The sequence below is a fragment of the Acartia tonsa genome, chromosome 14 (assembly GCF_053477335.1).
Source record: "Acartia tonsa isolate MP-2025a chromosome 14, ASM5347733v1, whole genome shotgun sequence".
NCBI classification, from domain to species: Eukaryota; Metazoa; Arthropoda; class Copepoda; order Calanoida; family Acartiidae; genus Acartia; species Acartia tonsa.
The window spans coordinates 27,259,123-27,279,523 of NC_137273.1; the positions used below are offsets into that span (position 1 = coordinate 27,259,123).

General features: G+C 34.3%; 1 protein-coding gene across 1 annotated transcript; it reads right to left on the reverse strand.

Annotated features, from left to right (window-relative positions):
- Positions 1-5,201: 5,201 nt before the first annotated feature.
- LOC145305263 (uncharacterized) lies at positions 5,202-19,851 on the reverse strand. The gene is made up of 5 exons (XM_080146862.1): positions 19,751-19,851; positions 18,956-19,236; positions 18,390-18,499; positions 17,836-18,013; positions 5,202-5,318 (listed from the first exon to the last, which is right to left on the reverse strand). Exons 1-5 carry the CDS (start codon positions 19,772-19,774, stop codon positions 5,240-5,242), a joined length of 672 nt encoding a protein of 223 aa, XP_080002988.1. The 5' UTR covers positions 19,775-19,851; the 3' UTR covers positions 5,202-5,239.
- Between the last annotated feature and the right edge of the window lie 550 nt (positions 19,852-20,401).

A 20,401-nucleotide genomic window follows, 5' to 3' on the forward strand; every position in this document is an offset into this window, starting at 1 on the left:
CGCCCCCATGGAATTTTACGCGCCTTCATCCATCGTTATTCCCCCCTTGGGAGCCTCCAGAGTTAGCCTAGGCCTCCGTGTCCAGCTACCCGCCGAGACAGAACTAGTCCTGCAGACAAGGCAGAACTTCCAACGACGGGGCCTGGCCGTCGCTAACCCACGGCTGGAAGCCAACCGGGAGTTGACAATGTTGATATCCAACCACAGCCAGACAGAGCAGCGAGTGTCCCGCGGAGCCTGTATAGCCAGAGCTGTCCTCCACCGAGCTGTGCCCCAGGAAGATGTTGTCCTGCGCAGACATAGGTTGCCGTATCCCCAGGTTCAAGGCCTGGTGGCTCGGGAGCCCCGCAGCCCTTGAAGGGGAGGTTGTGGTAATACGGCATACAGACGGACGGGCAGTTTACAGAATTGCTACGCAGTGACTTATCATAACAAGCCTTCTGCACTAATCCCATTATATCACCATTTACCTCATGACCGCCGGTGACCCCGCTGTCCAGCGGTCAAACTGGCCTGCCTAAATATGGGGAGGGGCACGGACACGCAGCTATCACGCGCCCCTCACGCAATTATACAACCGGGAGGCGCTGCCTCCCCTTTTACCACAGCTACCCCCGCAGATTGTCTACCGCCGTGGGCTAAGCCCTTGTGTCCCACACCCCCTTCAAACCTAACCATTGTTATAATCTGTTGTATATATATAGTAAACATCCATTGTAAATATTATTCAGTTAAATATATAATTTCTGTATGACTAAATCCTGCTAGTTTGTTTTGGTAGAATAATTCAAGGCTAAGGCTCGTTGGACTCGAACTCGCAACCGGTGAGCTGAAACGTTCGGCTTACCACATCTTGGTGTCAGCGTGTTTCAATCGAGCCTTACAGAAATTAGCCTATTCTACCTCTGATTGGACCCTTTGGCAAGTAAGGGGACAGTCAGCCGCCAACTGAGAAGCCAACTGACCCGTGAGACGGCCTTTTTAGGTCGAATTTCCATCATTTTGAACGCAATGTGTAGGCCTCTGGCCTACGGCAAGCAGATTTAGCCTGCTAAAAGCGCCAGTTACGGCGTTTTTTCCGTACCGTGTAGGAGTAGCGCTAGGTGCGCATTGTAAACATCCATTGTAAATATTATTCAGTTAAATATATAATTTCTGTATGACTAAATCCTGCTAGTTTGTTTTGGTAGAATAATTCAAGGCTAAGGCTCGTTGGACTCGAACTCGCAACCGGTGAGCTGAAACGTTCGGCTTACCACATCTTGGTGTCAGCGTGTTTCAATCGAGCCTTACAGAAATTAGCCTATTCTACCTCTGATTGGACCCTTTGGCAAGTAAGGGGACAGTCAGCCGCCAACTGAGAAGCCAACTGACCCGTGAGACGGCCTTTTTAGGTCGAATTTCCATCATTTTGAACGCAATGTGTAGGCCTCTGGCCTACGGCAAGCAGATTTAGCCTGCTAAAAGCGCCAGTTACGGCGTTTTTTCCGTACCGTGTAGGAGTAGCGCTAGGTGCGCATTGTAAACATCCATTGTAAATATTATTCAGTTAAATATATAATTTCTGTATGACTAAATCCTGCTAGTTTGTTTTGGTAGAATAATTCAAGGCTAAGGCTCGTTGGACTCGAACTCGCAACCGGTGAGCTGAAACGTTCGGCTTACCACACATTATTAGTCAGCTATAATTGTCGCATATGTCTTTAAAGCTTTAAAGCTTAAAAATAATCTAATATTACTGTTGAAAATTTCTTAGGTACCTTTTTACCTTGGCTCCTACTTTAACCTGTTCAGTATTCAACGGTGGGAATATTCTTAACTTCTTTTATCTCTGCTTTTTCAGCTTCCAAGGTAATTTTACTATAGTTATCTATTTTAAGTGTATCATTTTATTTAAAACATTGGGTTCACCTCTATTGATTCACCACCTATCTATTAATAAGATTATCATAGTTCTATAAATTTTAGGTTTTAGAGTTTACTCAGCTTTGGATGGATTTGGATATGTTAATCTTGATCATGAAAGGAATTGTTAATAACAAGAACATATTTTTAATTTAGCAAATTCAATAATAATAAAGTATAATTGAACAAGAGTAGCAACTTTATAACTTTATGGTTTTCATATTAACAATTAGCATATGTAGATTGAAACTATGTATGCTCACTATCATCTTGGGAGTAACCCTACTCATCTTATTACTCCAAATAATTTTGAATGAATCCTTATGCAGCAATCTTATAATAGACTCCATTGAATTTGTTGTTCCTGATTTCATAGAGAATAAGAAGCTTATTGTTACGGCCTTACCTACTGAATATATTTTACTTGGGTGTCTTGTTTTACCAGCTGAGTCTGTATTATGGTAAATATCTTAAAAACTAGTAGCTAAGTCCATAATACTTGGGGCTGGGGTAGTAAAATAGCTCAAAACCATCACATGATCTGAATATAAACATAAAGCAAAGCTTGGATCTCTTTGAAGCTTCCCTAAAATGGAGAAATTAAATTTTGTATAAAGAAGATACCATGGTATCCTCCTTGGATTACTCCAAAAAGCTTACAGGAAGGGAACTCATAGATACCACCTCCCTCTTCAAAGTTTATCTTGTTGAAAAATTGTAATTTATAATTTGTAAACTGTACTAGCTGCAGTAATAGTAATTTTTTTTCTCGTATTCATATGAATCCGGTGGATAGGAACCGGTTCTCATCCATACGAAAAAACTATGTCTTGCATCATATTATATCCAGCTTTCTACGAATATAGAAATGTACAATCATAAGATTAAAACCAGTTTTTTTAGCCCTTGCCTTCGGCACCTCGGGGCTAAAAAAACTAGTTTTAATCTTATAATTGTACATTCTATATCCGCAGAAAGCAGTTTATAATACGATGAAAGAAATAACTTTTAAAATGTTTAAGGTTAATTAAAGTGTTTAAAAACTGCAAGTCAAAGATAGGTAACAACAGACAAATTCCAGATGCACAAGAGCTTTCAAATCGTCTTATAGTTAAAGGTACTTTTATAAGATTTAATTTTCTTAATTTAACAAAATGCATGTAACAATGTTGCATAATATTATTACAGCAATAAAACCCAATGCTCATTACCCGGAAGTATGTTTGTCCTATAAAGGCGCGATTTTATGAAGAAAAAAAACATCATTGATTCCCAGAAATGTTAGGTTTGTTATTAGATTTCCACCAACTCAGCATTCTATAGTTTCTAAGATTTATTACTTTTAAGATAATCCAATAGATGTTACAAGCACTAGTGGTTCAAATATCAACTTTCAACGGCCCATTCTTGAGAATCAGACAGTTCCCAGTTATTCTGGTCCAAGTCCTTCATCAACAGTGGTTCCTCTGCCAGCAGTAATATTAAATGTTCGAGAATTACAAGATGGTAATACTGATAATGCAGAAGTTAATATTGAAGTACTAAATTCTTCAGAAGCTGAAAGCATAACAAATGACAGAGCAGTAATTAGTTTTGGAGGGCCAAATTTTTCCAATTCTGAAAGAACAACAGATGCCAGACCAACCTATTCTACTACATACTTCATGTCATTGATAGAAAATAACAAGCTATACAGATTGATTGTAAGCAAACCTATTTCAACTTGGAGTACTATCACATTGATATTATACATCATTGGGCTTTGCTTGGATTTGCCAGGAATTGATTATTTACTCAACCCAATGAGGAGATAAAAATAACATGCTCTTTAATAATCCAGGGTATTCATAAGTTTTGTTAAATCAACTTTTAATATTTTACCCTATATATTCTACAAAAGGAAGTCATTTACTTTAGATGAGCTGTAATTGAACTTATTGTTGACAGAATCTTTGACTTTCAAAATATCTGAATGTTTTAACAACACACTTCATTAATCTGAATTTAATAGAATACCAAAGAGAGGGGTAAAAATTTTTTTGAAAAAAATAAAAAGTACTTAACTCATTTATCCATAATAGTTTTACAGTTTCTTTTTAATATAGGATAAAAGTTAAAGAAATTTAGGTAAATGATTAATATTTAAGGTATGACATTTGCCTTGTGGAGACTAGCCTTCCTCCTTCCTTCTTGTTGGGTTCTCAAATCTGAACAGATTCTTAATTCTTTTAGTAATAAAATCAGCAACTATTTCGGTGGTGTTTTCCCACAAGTGGCCATTTGAGCACTAATAACTCTCCCTCCCCTCTTATTTAAAAAAAAAAAAATTAAAATAGGGAGGATGTGTTAGTTTTACACCATTACCCATATAATAATAATCTGACCAAATGTATAAATAAACAAACAAAAACTAATGCCCCACTTTTATTTTCAATTTATTTCAAAAATAAGGTTGGGGGGGGGGGAGGCTCCCACATCCAGTCCCCATGCCAAAACCAAATACACGTCATTGATCTCAGGTTATATAAAACTGCAAAAAAAAATTAACTGTTAATTAATCTCATTCTCAGAAACAACTCCGTTTTTAATGGAATACGACAATAGTTTAAATTTATAGATACATGTAATTAGGATAATTTATTATAAATATATTTTAACAATAAAACAAAACAAAGACATTCCCATGCAGATAGTAACATTTAATAAAACAATAAATAAAATGAGTTCCAAGCAATTCAGCCAAATCATTGTATCTATAATTATTTAAAATTTTCATTTTCATTGTATATGTTTACAACTATTAATCTCATTATATAAAGAAGTAAGCTTTTTTTGTCTGTAGCAAAGGATTTCTCTAGCTGCTATACAGATATGGATATCTTTACAGTGAAGCTACTTATAGGTCCAGGGAAGGTTTATAATTTTTTTTTTTTTTTTTTGGCGGGGGGGAGTTAGAGTATGTCCCACCCTTCCAAGGAAAATCAACCCTAGGACATAATTATCCCCCCCCCCCTAAAAAAAACAATATATATATATATATATTTTTTTAAAGCTTAAATTGTTAATTAGTGTTGGTTGGTCTTCTTTTATCCCCCCCCCCCTTCCCCCCAACCTTAAGTTCTTCTAGAGGCTTCTAGGGACGTGACCTCTAGTATTTGATAAAGAATATAAATCTTTTGTTTCACTGCTCTTTTATCTTCTTTAGCTAACCTTACTAAACATAATTTTAAGTTGTATGTATACTGTATAGTCAGAGGGAAGTTAAATAATATTGAAAATTTCAATCTAAACTAACAATTTTTCCTGAAATTATGGTGATGATTGATCAGGTGTCTTAGTTATTCCACTCTGGTGTGTAGTGACAGGACTCTTCTCCATTACCATCTGTGTAGCAACATTTCTGGCAATGTTCCCTACATTATAGAAAAAAATTAGTTTTCATGAAAACAAGGATGACAACATCCATAAAAGCGAAGCACTGAAACGGTAGGACAAACAGACATTATCACTTGTATAGTGTCAGAACTGAATAATCATAATATAAATGTATAAGAGTGAAAGCAAAATTGTAAGTAAATATGTTGAAAAACTGCATGATTCAGGATAATGTTTATGGACATACTTACATACTTTAGGACTTAATTATAGAGTTGCTTCGCTTATTACATTATACTTTGTTGTCCCAGGAATCAACATACCAAAATTCAGATCAATCGGATGATTAGATCACATAAAAATTTGTTGTTAAAAAAGTAAAAAAAACAACATGTTTAAAATAGACGTACGGACATTTTAGTGATAATTATAGAGTTGCTACGCTTTTTAAATCATACCTAACTATTAAAGGAATCACCATGCAAAATTTGAAATCGGACAATTCTAACATGCCTAAATTAACGAAATGGACGGACGGACGGACGGACCGACCCTAATTATAGAAAAGCTTCGCTTTTAAAAATGTCTCTAAGAAAAACACTAGCTATGCTTTCACATATAGACTTATCCCATAACACAAAAAAAAACGACTTTTGATAAACACAAAAATAAACCTTCTCTTAAAAAAAATGTTGAAAATACAGAGGAGGGGGATTTTTGTTACTTTAGGTCAAGTTAGAACATGTTATATTGGTTACTTAGTATCCCTCCGGGGTTATAGAAAATTAGGTATAGACCCTACAGTGGTCAAGAATATGGAAAAAAATCTAGTCTGATTTTCAATTTATTTAAAACATTTTAAGGGAAAGCAACTCAAAACTATATGGAAATTGATAAGCCTAATCAAAATTGAAACGCAGATTATTAATAATAATTTGACCTATTGACAACCTTCAACCATAGGCGTCCCCCCCCCAAACAATTTTGAGGGGTAAATACCCCCCCCCCCCAAATAAAAAATCTCGGATCTACTGCAGTTCATGGTAAAATATTGCTGGTAACGAATGCTTCCTGGTTCCTGGCAATATTACAAGATTCCTGGATCCAGCAGCACGCACATTCCCCTAAATCCTAGGTTCCTGTTAGCTGGCAATCTGCAAATTTTCCAGGTTACCAGCAATGAGAGAAGATTACTGGCTTACAGGAGTTTTTACCCCATACCCCTTATCACATTTTCTTAGGGGGTAAACAGCAATGATTAATAAGGGAGAGTTGGATCTTTACCTATATGTTTAATTGTTTTTATCTTAATATCCACTTTCGCGCCAAAATTTAGGCGCTCCTTTTTATTTTATAATATATTGGAAAGTGGGGGAGATAAATTCGTAATTTTAAATCAATTTATTTCTAAGTGAGGCTCTGAAATCAAACAGTAAAACCAACGAAATTGAACGCCTATAGAATGCCAAAACTTAATACTAGCCCCTATAACCTAAACTAACCTAATTATAAAAAAAAGTGCCGCGGCCAGGTTTCATTGTTTATTTTTTTTTTTGGGGTGGGGAGAGGATCAAAATTTTTTAAAAAAATTCTAAGAGGATAACGCCAACAATTCTAGCATAAATCAACAAAAAGAGTAGCGTAACTGTGACGTACAGACCATGAAACCATGTAAGTAATTAGATTATGGCGGGAGATTTTTATTTCAAATTATTCTATTCCCTCTCTTTTTTAGACTTTCAAAAGTAAATCAATTAACCTTTACACGCATATGATTAAATTGGCGCCAATTTTCGTAACTATACCTTACAACCCATCCCACTCAATACTGTACAGACAGCTGTAGAGCGGGAGTTTTTAAATTCAATTAACGCCATCCCCTCCTTATTTAAGGCTGTATAAACTTTAGGGGAAAGTTTAACACTTTTGCGCCAAAATTTGAATGGCATCTTTATTTCGTCTTATAAAATGCGGGGTTTTAATTGGTGGGTATTAGAGTTAAGATAAAGTAACCTCTTGACAAAAAAGCTAATTGGTTACCCATTTCTAAATTTAAAATTTATGTTCTGAATCTCTGATACTTTTGGCGGGTGTTTTAAATTCTAATTATCTTCCTTCCTTTTGATGCTTTGTAAACTCAAGCAAGCAAGGTTGACAATAAAGTAATTTTTGTTTGTTTCTTAATTAAGATCTCACTAACCACTGATTCGATTGAGTTCTTCATTTTAGAGAAGCTTCATAAGGCTCTATCAATTTAAAAACGGATCCTCATGATGCTAGGGGCGCAACCGCTACAATCTACAATACATAAAAAGTAGCGAAGGATTTTAATTTAAAGTAAATATTTAGGAAAAGTAAGTTACAATTACATAATGAGTTTCATACTTATTTATAAGTATTACATTTTTGTGTGTGTTTGACTGTCTTTGTACACAGAGGGATCTTGCTAACCGATGAACCAAAAAAATATATTAATTTTTTTCTAGTGGCGGTTCATCTTAGGAGGATTGTGGATGATACCCTCAAATAAACCAAATAGTTAAAAACCTTCCTAGGACCTATTAACCTTAAAGTTTTTCCTGACTACTTTTATATTGTTACTTTTTACACCTTCATAAACGTTGTATTAATAACTGTTGATAAATCAGAAAAAAGGAATTTTTATGATATTTGTCTCAGTCACACCCCCCCCCCCCTTCGCTAATTCATTATTTACATTTGATCAGTTTAAGGTTTTTAATTTATTGTGAATTGTTGCAGAGCGGAGCAATATTTATACCTTTTCCTAACTCCCTCAATTACTACAGAGAAACACCACTGCCCTCCTCCCCCCCCCCCCCCCCCACCACATCAGACAAACATGCCAAAATAGCCACTTTTGAGTTTTGTGAATCTTATCAACCTCTAATTGTGGGGTAAGTGTAATAAAAGGGAAATGTGAATTAAAAAGGGAAATATTGCTTTTTAACAGGAATATTTCAAAAATGGCAGTGACCAGGAATATGCATAAATTGCTGGCAACCAGGAAAGTTAAACAATGGTAGCTCCAGCATTATTTCTTGTTATGCTAGATCCAGGAATCTTCTAACATTGCCAGGAAACAGGAAGCATTCGTTACCAGCAATATTTTACCATGAACTGCAGTAGATCCAAAATCTCTAATAAAAAAAATTTGTGCGCGCTTCGCGCGCATTTTTAATACTATATATTTAATAAAATTTAAATTACTCTCCCCAAAAATTTTACCCTGGGGGTAAATTTTTTGGGGGGGGTAAACTAAATTTACCCCTGCCAACAGGTTTCAGGGGGGTAATTACCCCCCCAAGCAAATTTTACCCCCGGGGTAAAAATTTTGGGGGGGTTAAAAAAAATTTGCGGCGCGCTTCGCGCGCCATTTTACCCCCCCCCCCAAAAAAAAGCTTGGAAGCCCCTGTCTTCAACCATGAGGACCAATAATCTTATAACAAATCAAAAACCTTCACTGCAACCCTAATTATTAAATAAAACTTTGTCTTGATTCTCCAATTTTATCTTTTTAGTAGCGAAGGTACTTCATAACTGACATTGTCAGTACGTAACGCTATGGATTTAAATGTGATTTTCTTGTAATTTACTTGGTCTATTAGTATCTCAGTCATGCTACAAAAATGGCAATATTAACCCTTACAGATCGGGGGGGGGGGCTCCAAGAGCCCCCCCCTCTAGTTTTTTCAATCTCATTTTTTTTGTAGGTAAGATGGAGAGCTGTAACTTCATGACTTTTTAAGTTTATTAATTATACGTCGGCAAGAGTTGATTTTATTAAAATATCTGGTCTGTGTCGGTCGTGGTGTCCGGTCAAAGTCGGTTGGGTAGCAAAAAAAATTAGAAAAAATTTTAAATAAATCTTAATTTCTACATTATGAAATTTTTTATTTTTGGCAACCTTTGAGACTCATTCTAACCACAATTTGTACACAATGATAATTGAGACTCCAGTGCAGAACAGTGTTGTGCCGGTGGCCGAGCCCCGCCCTGCACCCAGCCCTCCAAGTTCTCAGGCTGCCCGGGCTATAACACCTGGCCCCCCGTCTACTTTAAACAACATTTTAAATGATGAACAGACTTTTTTCAGTGATAACTCTTATAGAAAACATTTTTTTATCTTACACAAAGCTCTGTCAAAGCAGGAGAAATGTGCCTCTCGCATATGGTTTTTGAAAAAATGTGTAAGATTCAATATTTTACCACCAACAGCTGTTATAAAAGCTAAACATAATGTTAGATTCTCTAACACAGCTTCAAACACTTTTCAAGCTAATTTGCAAAATGTGTCATTTGAAAATTTGAAATTAGGCATAGTTGAAGAAAAGAAAAATTTAGAGTTGTGTAAAAAACATGTACGTGAGCTTAAAATTTCTTTACATGGCCTAATAACCCAACCAAGCTTACATGTTTTCTTAGAAGATAGACTTAAATGTGAAAAATTAAATTTGAAGAAACAGCACTATAATGTTCATAAAAACAAACTTTGTTTCCTTTTAAATAAAAGTAATAAGCCCATTCCTCCAGAGTTACAATCTAATAGTGATACATCCGTGAATAATTCTACTTCTAAAAAGTCCAGAAAATTTGTGAAAAGGTCACAGTACAGACGGAAAATAAAACGTCAAAATAAAAATCTAAATTCATTAGTTTGTAACTATAGTGACACAGTTTTAACCAAGGACATGACAAACCTCTTAAATAGGGGTCTAAATTTTGCTGTCACCCCTAAATCTGTAAATACAACAGATCTACACGCTGGTTTCCAAAAACTAGGGAGATCTATGAAATGGAGGGAGGAACTTTTTAAAGAAAATGACATAGAAAATTCTGTGATAGAACCTATGTCAGGTAAAAAGCCGTGGACTTCAGTTAAAACCAACCTTCCCAAGTCCACCCCAAATGCAGATTTAACTACGTTTCTAAATGGTTCTCTAAATTGTATTTTAGGGGCAGATTTAAATAAAACACACACTAACCTACCTGAATGTGAAAAACGGGCTATGAATGAGTTAATTAGACTTCAAAAATCTCGTCAAATTTGTATAAAACCGAATGATAAAACAGGTGGTTGTTCGGTATTAAATACAGAAGATTATGTTAACTCTATGGAATCTCTATTGTTAGCTAAACATACAGATTCTGACGGCTTTGATCACCCTTATTTTCAAAAGCTAGATCCCAACCAGGCTGCACAGATACAATTTAATGATTTTGAAACATTAAAATCTGAGGTTAGTAAAGCAAAATCCATGAAATGGATAGATGGCGATATTGCCAAATGGCTTGTACCTGATGAGCCTATTCCCGGTAGACTCTATGGTCTTGTTAAAGACCACGTTGATCCCGAAAAATGGCCCCCTGGGACAACAACCCCACCTTTAAGACCTGTCGAATCAGCTAGTGGTACAACTTTCGAAAATGCCAGTCATTTTGTCGACATTCACTCTAATGATCTAGTCAAATCAATAAAGGTACTAAGAAAGAGAGGGAATGTCTGATTGAGCCAATAGGAGAATCGCATCGGAATTTACATTGGATCTCATTGGTTGAAATTATGTACACATTTTCCTACGAAGGCATGTTTTTTTTTCATTTCATACATACATAAAAGTCAGCTGTTAACAGTATATTTTCTTAGTAGAAAGCTTTGCGGAATCAGAATTAATTGCCCAAAAATTTCGTTTACAATTTGAAAGCTTGAAACAAAGTTGGATTCTTAAAAAAAAAGTTAGGCTGGCAACTCGCTGGTGAGGCAAAATTATTTTTGTGAAAAATCCTCCAAAATCGAATAAAAAAATTTACAAAAATGAAATAAAATCTTAAGAGGGTTATTAACATATGATTTTGTTTAATTTTTGTAGATTTTTAATGTGCTTTTGGATGATTTTTCACAAAAATAATTTTGCCTCACTATTGAATAGCGAGTCTATCATTTTTTAAGAATCCACATCAGCTTGAGTCGAAAGTAAACAATACTTTTGTCTGCTAGGAATGTTCTCTCTTAGATTTGACGAAAAAAGGGTTCAGAATATTCTTCTACTCTTCTATTTCTATTGTCAAATCATTACCAAGTTATTGGGCAGACACACCAGATATGTTACGTTGTTTTGAGAAAGAAAATTCAAAAGGGCTACAACATCCAGGATCCATTCCTGTGACCCTTGATGTATCAAGTCTTTACACTAATATTCCACTAGCTCAAGGAATAGAAATCTTTACTGCCTTTTTAGACACTCGTAGTGATAAAAGTGTCCCCACAGTGTTCCTAATAACACTTCTAACATTAGTTCTTAAATGCAATGTTCTAGTTTTTAATGGTCAACATTATTTGCAGCTTATTGGAACTGCCATGGGCACCCGTGTTGCCCCTACGTTTGCATGCCTTTTTATGGGCTGTATTGAATATATGATGTTAAAATCTTGGAAAGGTTTAAAACCTAACCTTTATAAACGCTACATTGATGATATATTTTTTCTATGGAATGGCACAGAACAAGAGTTGCTAAAATTTATAGAACACCTTAATAATTTTCACCCATTTCTCAAATTTAAAGCTTCGTATAATTTTGAGACAAAATCTGTAGCTTTCTTGGACACTGTAATTTCGATTGATTCAAATGGTTTTATAAAAACAAATCTTTATGTAAAACCTGGCAAAAGATGTTCTTATTTACTTTTATCTTCTTCACATCCAAAGCACATTACTGAGAACATCCCTTATTCACTTGCTCTTAGATTAAAAAGAATATGTAGTTTAAATGTAGATTTTGTACAACAATTAGATTTTGTGAAATGTAAACTATTATCTCGTGGTTATAAACTTAATTATATATTAAAAGCATTTGAACGTGTATCTTTAATCAGCAGAGCAACAGCACTTCAAAAAGTTGAGAAAAAAGTTGTAAACAGGCCAATTTTAAGTTTACAATATGATCCCCGCCTTCCCCATATTTCAAATATTTTATTTCGATTCTGGAAGGTTATGATACAAAATCCCCAAATGAAAAAAGTTTTCCCAGAACCGCCGATGGTGTGCTGGTCTAGGCCAAAAAATTTAAGAGAATTTTTGATTCGAGCACAATTGCCTAAAGACAATAGACCTTCCAAAAATAAACTAGGGTTTAAACAATGTGGTTTCAATTGTATGTTATGTAAATTTTCGCCTAAATTTGTTAAAAATATTGTATCATCTGTAACACATGAAACTATTCCAATTTTATCTTATTTGACTTGTGACTCAGAGAATGTAATTTACTGTATAACATGTACCAAAGACAATGGAAATTGTAAAACACACCCACAATATATTGGACAGACTGGCCGCAAAGCAGTCAAAAGATTTTCTGAGCATAAAAATTCAATTTCACCTAATGCAATCACAGCAGTTGGCCAACATTTTTCAGAAAGTGGCCATAATTTCAGTCATTTACAATTCACAAAGGCTCTAGCTTCTTATAAAAGCGGGAAGTTTGTAAATATTTTACTCAACACACTAAATCGTTACAATTTTCATGAGAAATACGCATTTTATAAGGCATACAAAACGCTCTAATTTTCGTTCTATTTAACGTAATTTTGTAATTTTTTTTGCTGGTTATTTCATTTTACATACTTTTATCATTTTATCAAAAAAAAATTTATCTTTTTTCATCGTTTTTTGGAGAAATTAATGCTTAAACTAAGGGTATCTTTAAACGCAAAATTGATGCACTTAGAATTAATAATGCGTATTGAGTACAAAGGGGGGATAATTTCAAGACATGCATGTTCCAAAGATATCTTTTTTTCCATAAAATTTTAATGTTTAGTCCACCGGAGATTACCCTGAAAATCATATATCAATTTAGGAAGATAATTTTTGTAGAATAGTTACTGAATTTACAACTTTATGTACTCTAAAAGTATAGTTAAGATCAAAGGCGCGCAAAAGGTTGGTATAGGGGTTGTTTACACCACCCTTGTAAAATTAAGGGGGATGGATACACCTCCCTAGGTGTCCACCCATGTCCACCCTCTTGACAAGAGCCAACACCCTCAGATACACCCCTCTATAAATTCCAAGGGGGTATAAAGGAAATAAATTTACACCCTTTAAAATAAAGTGGGGTTGGGGGTGTTTAAGGAGGGTGTATTTAAGCAAGTCACTGATTCAGATAATTCTATGCTATCTACTTTTAGGTAAATTAATTACCAGACTTTACTAAAAAAATCTTGCAATATTCTGTACAACTGTACTGTACAACTTTTAATTAGTAAATTGAGACATGAGGAAACTCTCATACATATGTAGGGGGGGGGGGGGAGTTAATGCAACCATCCCATAATCAATTAATCCAAATTTTGTTATGAAAATTGGCATGTGTAATCCTTAGTAGGTCTGTTTTTCAAAATTTAACAAAAAGTTAAGCTTAAGGGGGGGGGGGTTAAGGCAACCATCATGTAATCAATGCACAAATGGCACCTAGAATTCGAATTTCATTACAAAACTTGGCATGAGTAATCCTTGGTAGATTTTTTCCCAAAATGGAACAAAAATTTGGAAAAGTAATGGCTTAGGGCTGTTTGCTCAGCTGTTTAGCCATTTTTGGGCTATTTTCAGGGCAAATCCAGCAATAATTACGTAGGAATCATCCATTAGGGATAGGTTTTAAGGGGTGTTGAGCTGAAAAATACTACCAAAAATAGTGGCAGCTGGGTAATGGCTTATAAGGATATAAAAAATTGAATATTTCCATGGAATTAAACTTTTCTTAATTAACATTATAACTTTATGTCATGGACAAGGACATATTACTAAAAACACTTTTTTAATTTCTAGATTTCGCTGTCATAACAGCTGAAAACTGCCAAAAATGGCTGAGAACAGCTGTCAACAGCCAAAAGTATATATTGTAGATTAAATCATCCCACCATGAAAAAATTTTGAAAAAATTTTTGCCCCCAGTAAAAATGTGGTTGATTTAAGCAAAAAAATGACCCATGCTAAATATTTTTTTCTGTGATGCAATAATTGTGACCTCACGAGCACTTCAAAGTTTTTGAAATCTGCAAAAAGAATGTTTTTTTTTAGTTCTTTTGTGTGATCTCAATTTTAAAGATTTTTACAAAATTTCAATTCTAGTATGTCAATATAAACCTGAAATTTACCAAAAAAATGGAGCAGTCTCAATAATAACATATGAAGGTGTAGCAAGAAATCTGTAAAGTCAAATTCCATTTTTGCAGTTTTTCTTACCTAACTTAAAAAAATTTAATTTTGTTTTTCTTTTAGATGCAGTAACTACTGGACCAAGGTAGTTTAAAATTTTTAGCTCAATATATATCAATTTTGCCCACCTTCCAGCACCAAACCCCCCTTTATTGATAAGAAGACCATTAATTTTATTTTATTAATTTTTAAAATACCACAAAAAACTCATTTGGCAGCTTGCTAATGGCCGCAGCTCAGCTGGGAGCGGCCAAGAGTAGAATGAGTAGATAGGGCTTGTGACGTGTCTCTAGGTAGGTTTTTAACAGTCTGTGTAACAGCCCCAGCTGCCAAATGGATGGACCCCCACTATTTATAGTAGTATTTTTGAGCTCAGTACCAATAAAAACCTACCCCTAGACATGTCACAACCCCTATATACTCTTCATACTCTTAGCCACTCCCAGCCATTTTTAGCCAGTTCTAGCAGCTGGTACAAGAAATTTTAAAAATGGATATTTAAAGCAAAAATATGTTTCAAAAAGTTGATTCCTATGCAATTAATGATAGTTTCGCCCTTAATAAAGCCCAAAAACGGCTAAATGACTGAGCCGCCAGCTGTTAGCTGTCACTTTTGCAACTTTTTGTTCCATTTTGGGAAAATAGATGTACCAAGAATTACTCATGCCAAGTTTTGTAACAAAATTTGAATTCTAAGTGCAATTTGTGCATTGATTACGAGATGGTTGCATTAAGCCCCCCCCCCCCCTCAAACTTGAGTTAATTCCTTTAATGATCTTGATAGATATATGTTTATAACTTTTAATATATTTTACAATAGTTTTTAAAGTTATTGTTGGGAGGGAGATATATCCCAATCCTCTTTTTATAAAAAAAAATTTTAAAATGTAATAAATTTCTTATGTAAAGTAGGTTTGGTAAAATCTTAATAAAATCACCCTTGATTTTAGTTAAAGGGGGCTGTTAAAAGTCATAAGTGGGGTGTCAAAAAATTTAGTTGTTAATAAATTAATGGAATATAACCTGATATTATAAATTTGAAACATATTTTTGATGTACAAAGAGAATAAAGGAACATGTATTACACTTTTCTTCATAGAAGAAATTGAATCATTTTTTATTTGTTTTTTTTCAACACAAGGTTATTTGTGTATCTCTTGGTACAAGATACCACCATATTATTAGGTAAATCTAATTTTTTATAAATTAAGTGAATAAGTCTGTTATACCAAGGGTAGAAACTCAGTAGATAGACAGACAGACGGGCAAGAAGAACTATCAAAGTTTTACTAAAGTAGACAATTAATTAGATAAAATCCAATAGAGAACCTGTGAATGATCAGACAGACAGAGGGACAGGTAAATAGTAACAGAGAGTCTTTGAGGCATTAACAAATTACAATTAGGCTATGCTAGATGATTCATTGAAATCCAAAAGAGAGGCAGTTAGACAGATAGACAGACAAGTGGTGGGACAGACAGACAAAAGGACAGACAGACAGAGGGACAGACAGACAAATGGGTATTGCCTAAAACAGTTTGGCTGCTATATGAATCATTAAAACCCACCGTAGAAAAGAAATTTACATTAGTTTCTTATTTCGATACTCAAGGCCCCCCCCTCCCCCACTCAAAGGGGTTTATTATTTCTTAATATCAATAAGTGACTTTTCAGCTTAATAAAATTGAATGTACTTTTTATTTCATCAATTTATCTCAAATAGAACGAAAGTTATAATCATTTTATTGTCTACCAGATATATGCTTTGAGTAAAAATCAACATAATTGTCAGTAAAAACGTCATATTTATGCATATTTACACATTAAATAAATTTTAAAATTGTATTTTACTGTAATGAATAACTCAAGGGGGTTGTATGAAATATCAAAAACCTAAAAAAAAAACTAATTTGGTTAAATTAGTCCAAGTAATGATTGATTTAGTACAGTACGTATGAATAAGTTGTCAATTTTCTACCAGAGTCCTTGTGAATTTATTCCTTTTGAACAAATTAAAAGCAATAATCCTTGGGTAAGATTAGCCAGAGAAAAATTTTATATTAGAAAACTTGAACCTTTGTTAAATCGCAGAATGTAAATTTGTTATTAAAAATGCAGTTGCAATTTTTTTTTAAAATCACCAGTTATAGAGCAGCTGTGCTACTATAGACACCCCACAAAACTCAAACCTTCCCCCTTCCCCTCTCAATTCACATTATTTTGACCGCTTCCCCTTCATTTTTTGTACAACCATCTTATAGTAAAGTCATACATATTTTTTCTTAGTGAATTGTTAGTACCTAAATAATGCTTTTTATCATATTTTTTTGTTATCAAAGTTAGGTTTAAATGTTTTACCCTTAAAGAATGTTTTATCATATACTTATTTTGTTGTTTTTTTTCCAGATGCGATTGATAATGAGTATTTTTTACTTGAAATATATTTCGGAACGATGAAGTAGACTTTTTTCCTTTTAAATTGGGTTGAGAAAGATTTATAACTGAATAGTTTTCTACATTATGACTTTTGTATATAAGGTAGAAACCTAAAATTGTTTTGGTGAATACTTAGATATCAATGACCTTCTGAGAAAAGTTGTGTTATGACCGTTTGACCGCTCCCTGACCGACTTTATGACCGATTTTTGTCCGGCTTTTACTACAGACATATATCATGAATATCGTGGCTTCTATGACAGCTAGAGACCTATAATTTTTTTTGGTAAATCCTTGAGCAATAATAAACAGACAAAAATATTATTTTGCGCCGCCAACCGCCGTTTTACCGCCGTAACCGCCGAAAATGGCGGTTTCCGTTATTTGCCGTTATTTGGCGATGATCAGAAAAGGTAATTTTTTTGTTATGAAAAATAAAAGTTCGTCCTAAAATTTGGTTATCCTAGCTGCAAAATTGGCCGCTCTACAGCTGTTTTAAAATTTAGCGGCTGGCCCCTAAAAAGCGGCTAAGGAGCGATCTGGCCGCTATGACTAGAAAAAGTAATTTTCTCTAAAAATACAGATGAACCACCAGAAAAAAATTTTACGTCTTTATCTGTACCAGGAGCCGAGATAGAGGGGGGGGGCTCTTGGAGCCCCCCCCCCCCCCCCCCGATCTATTAAGGTGGAAATTGGGGCCCGATCTGTAAGGGTTAAAACGTGTAAAAGACACAAGTGAAAGGTTTTGTGATTTTTTTCTATAAATCAAATTCTTAATTTATGCCCAATAACTTTATCCTTCCGTCAATGATTTTTTTTTGTGCTTTGCTACCAAAGCATGTTGTCTTTTTCTGTCAAATAATAAATGTGTATAATAATAAACCTTTGTACACTTTCGCTAGTGTAGTAGAAAACTTCATAGCCTTGGCTGTCCTTCTGATAGCAGGTTTTAAGAGATTCCATTTCATAGCAGGTTTGTCCATTTGTTTCTTCAGTGACTGTCACTGGTTCTAGTGCAGGTAGTGGATAATCAGGGCCAGATTCATCATATAATCCATTTTCTACAGAGCAAGGATGTAATAAGTCTTTCACTCAAAGTACCTCATTGAGCAGTCATCCCCTCTCCCCACACCTCTATTTTTTTAGTTATTTGCATGGATTAGGCATACAAAAAATATCCCCCTACATATTTTTATGTTTTTTTTAAATTAAAAGGAAGGAGAAAAGCAGTGTTTATCTGGAACTTGACGTGAAACCACGGTGAACAACGGTAATACGTCGGTAAAACGAATTTCAATTTTTATAATTGTTCATTTCGGTTAATTTTGCTTTTTTTTATCTTTTTTATATTTTCAAGAGACACTGTTTCCTCTCCCTGCCCCCCCCCCCCCACTCCCCTAGGATAAACTTAAGTCCTTTATTGATCCTTACTTTTACCTTTGAGGCAGTCGCTGTGTTCGTAAAAGTTCGACGAAAGTTGTAAACATCTCTCCATTTTTTCACAAACTTTGCGTAGAAATTCATTAGCTGTGTTGCTACAAGCATCCCTAAATTAGAGCAAAAGTCATTGTTGTGCATATTCTCTTCTATTTATGTATTCTTTTAGAAAATTTACAGCCAAACATTGCAAGAATTAGAGAAAGAAATGGTTATTTACCGCATTGTGATATAGGTAGCTTTCTGCGGATAGTAAAATGGATAACTATAAGAATAATTCTATTATTTTAGTCCTAAGGGGCCGAAGGCTTGCGCTTACAAACTTGAAATTATTCGTAGATAATTCTCTATAATTTAATGCAATACTTAATTTTTTACATAATTACATTACATAGACAGCCAGAAAGAATAACAAAAAGAAAAACAAACATACAATCACAAATACTTATAGCTAGATATACAAATTATGAATTTAAAAAAATCCCTAAACCTTTACATATTTTTAGCAAAGTTATGAGCATGCTCAACTCATAAAGGCTAGTGGCAAATCTAGTAAAATAGCTTACTCTGGATGTGGGCTACAGTCATATGGGCGACGTACTTCGACTATATTTGAAAATGAAGGAGGGCCATAAGAAGGACAGGGATATGTTGGATACCAGGGATATTCTGTAGTTGTTGTCCAATATGGTGGATACTCCACTGGAGCATTTTCGTAATCTGGAACTTTAACTGGTCTAACATTATCTGGAACCTCAAATTCAGTAGAAGGTAGAGCTCTGTTATATGTCAAAGCTTTATCTGTACGTGCTTCTATTACGTTTACAAACTGCAAACAACAGAATACCTATAATAATAAGAAAGATAGAGGTAAAAGAACTTTCACACAAGATGCCTTGTTGAGCGCTGGTGACCTACCTCCCTCCACTTTCTTTTGAAATAAATTAAAATATAAAACTGGGTAGACCCGCAGGGTTAGTGCACCGTAGGTATAGGCTATCTCCCCCCCCCCCACCATTTTTCACAATTCATTTAAAAATAAGGGTATAGGGCTCAACAGGCTCTTTTTGTGAAAGCACCGATTATTCAAATGTAGTTCATCACCCATGTCTAGTTCATAAAGCCTTAGCTTTAAACTACCAGACTTTTATGGACAATCCATATGATAGGCTTGTAAACGTAATAAATTTGAAACAAGCGAACATTAATTTCAATCCAAGAGCCTTGTGTTTTGCTTTTTCAAGTGTCAAATGCTTGCCAGCTAGAGGCCTCTAGGGGCGTATCCACTCGTTATTATTTAAGTTATCAAAAGAGGTAAAAATGCTTAAAGAATATCACTTAAAATAAAAAAATAGACTAACCATAAGCTTAATTGATGTGTTCATGTTGAAAACAAAATTCAAACTTACTTCAAGGTTCAAAATATGCCCTAAAAGTAATATCTAGAAAGCTCAAAAGTTAGACTACTGTCTAATATTAGAGTTATCTAGAGTGTATTTTATAATGAGCAACACATATTTGAAACAGCAAGTTGTAGGTACGGATTACGGAATGTTAATAAAAAGGCTGCACCTTTTTCAACTCCAGATATAATTTTATAAAGAAGTTGTATCAACTTCTTTATAAGAAGTTGTATCAACTTTTTTTTTTATAGCTAGCCGGTTCTTTTAGTAAGTAGTAGATGTAAAATTTTTCATAGAATTCAAATATGCAATCGGTTTTTTTGTAGACCTCTTATTTTTTAAGTAATTTAAGTTTTTAAAAAAAATAATTAAGTCGGTTTTAAGGTACTAAAACGCAACAAAATAAAAGAAGAAAATGGTCAGTAAGAACAAAAATAGTAAGATCTTTAATTTGACACCTTACTTTTAAAATTCTGTTGAGTAATTATTGAAAAAATCTATTTTTTTAACCTCGGTATAATAAAAACTTTAGACCTAAATATTTTCTCAAACAGACATAAAAAACATGGGTTCATATATACCATTAGAATCAGAAAAATATTACGAATC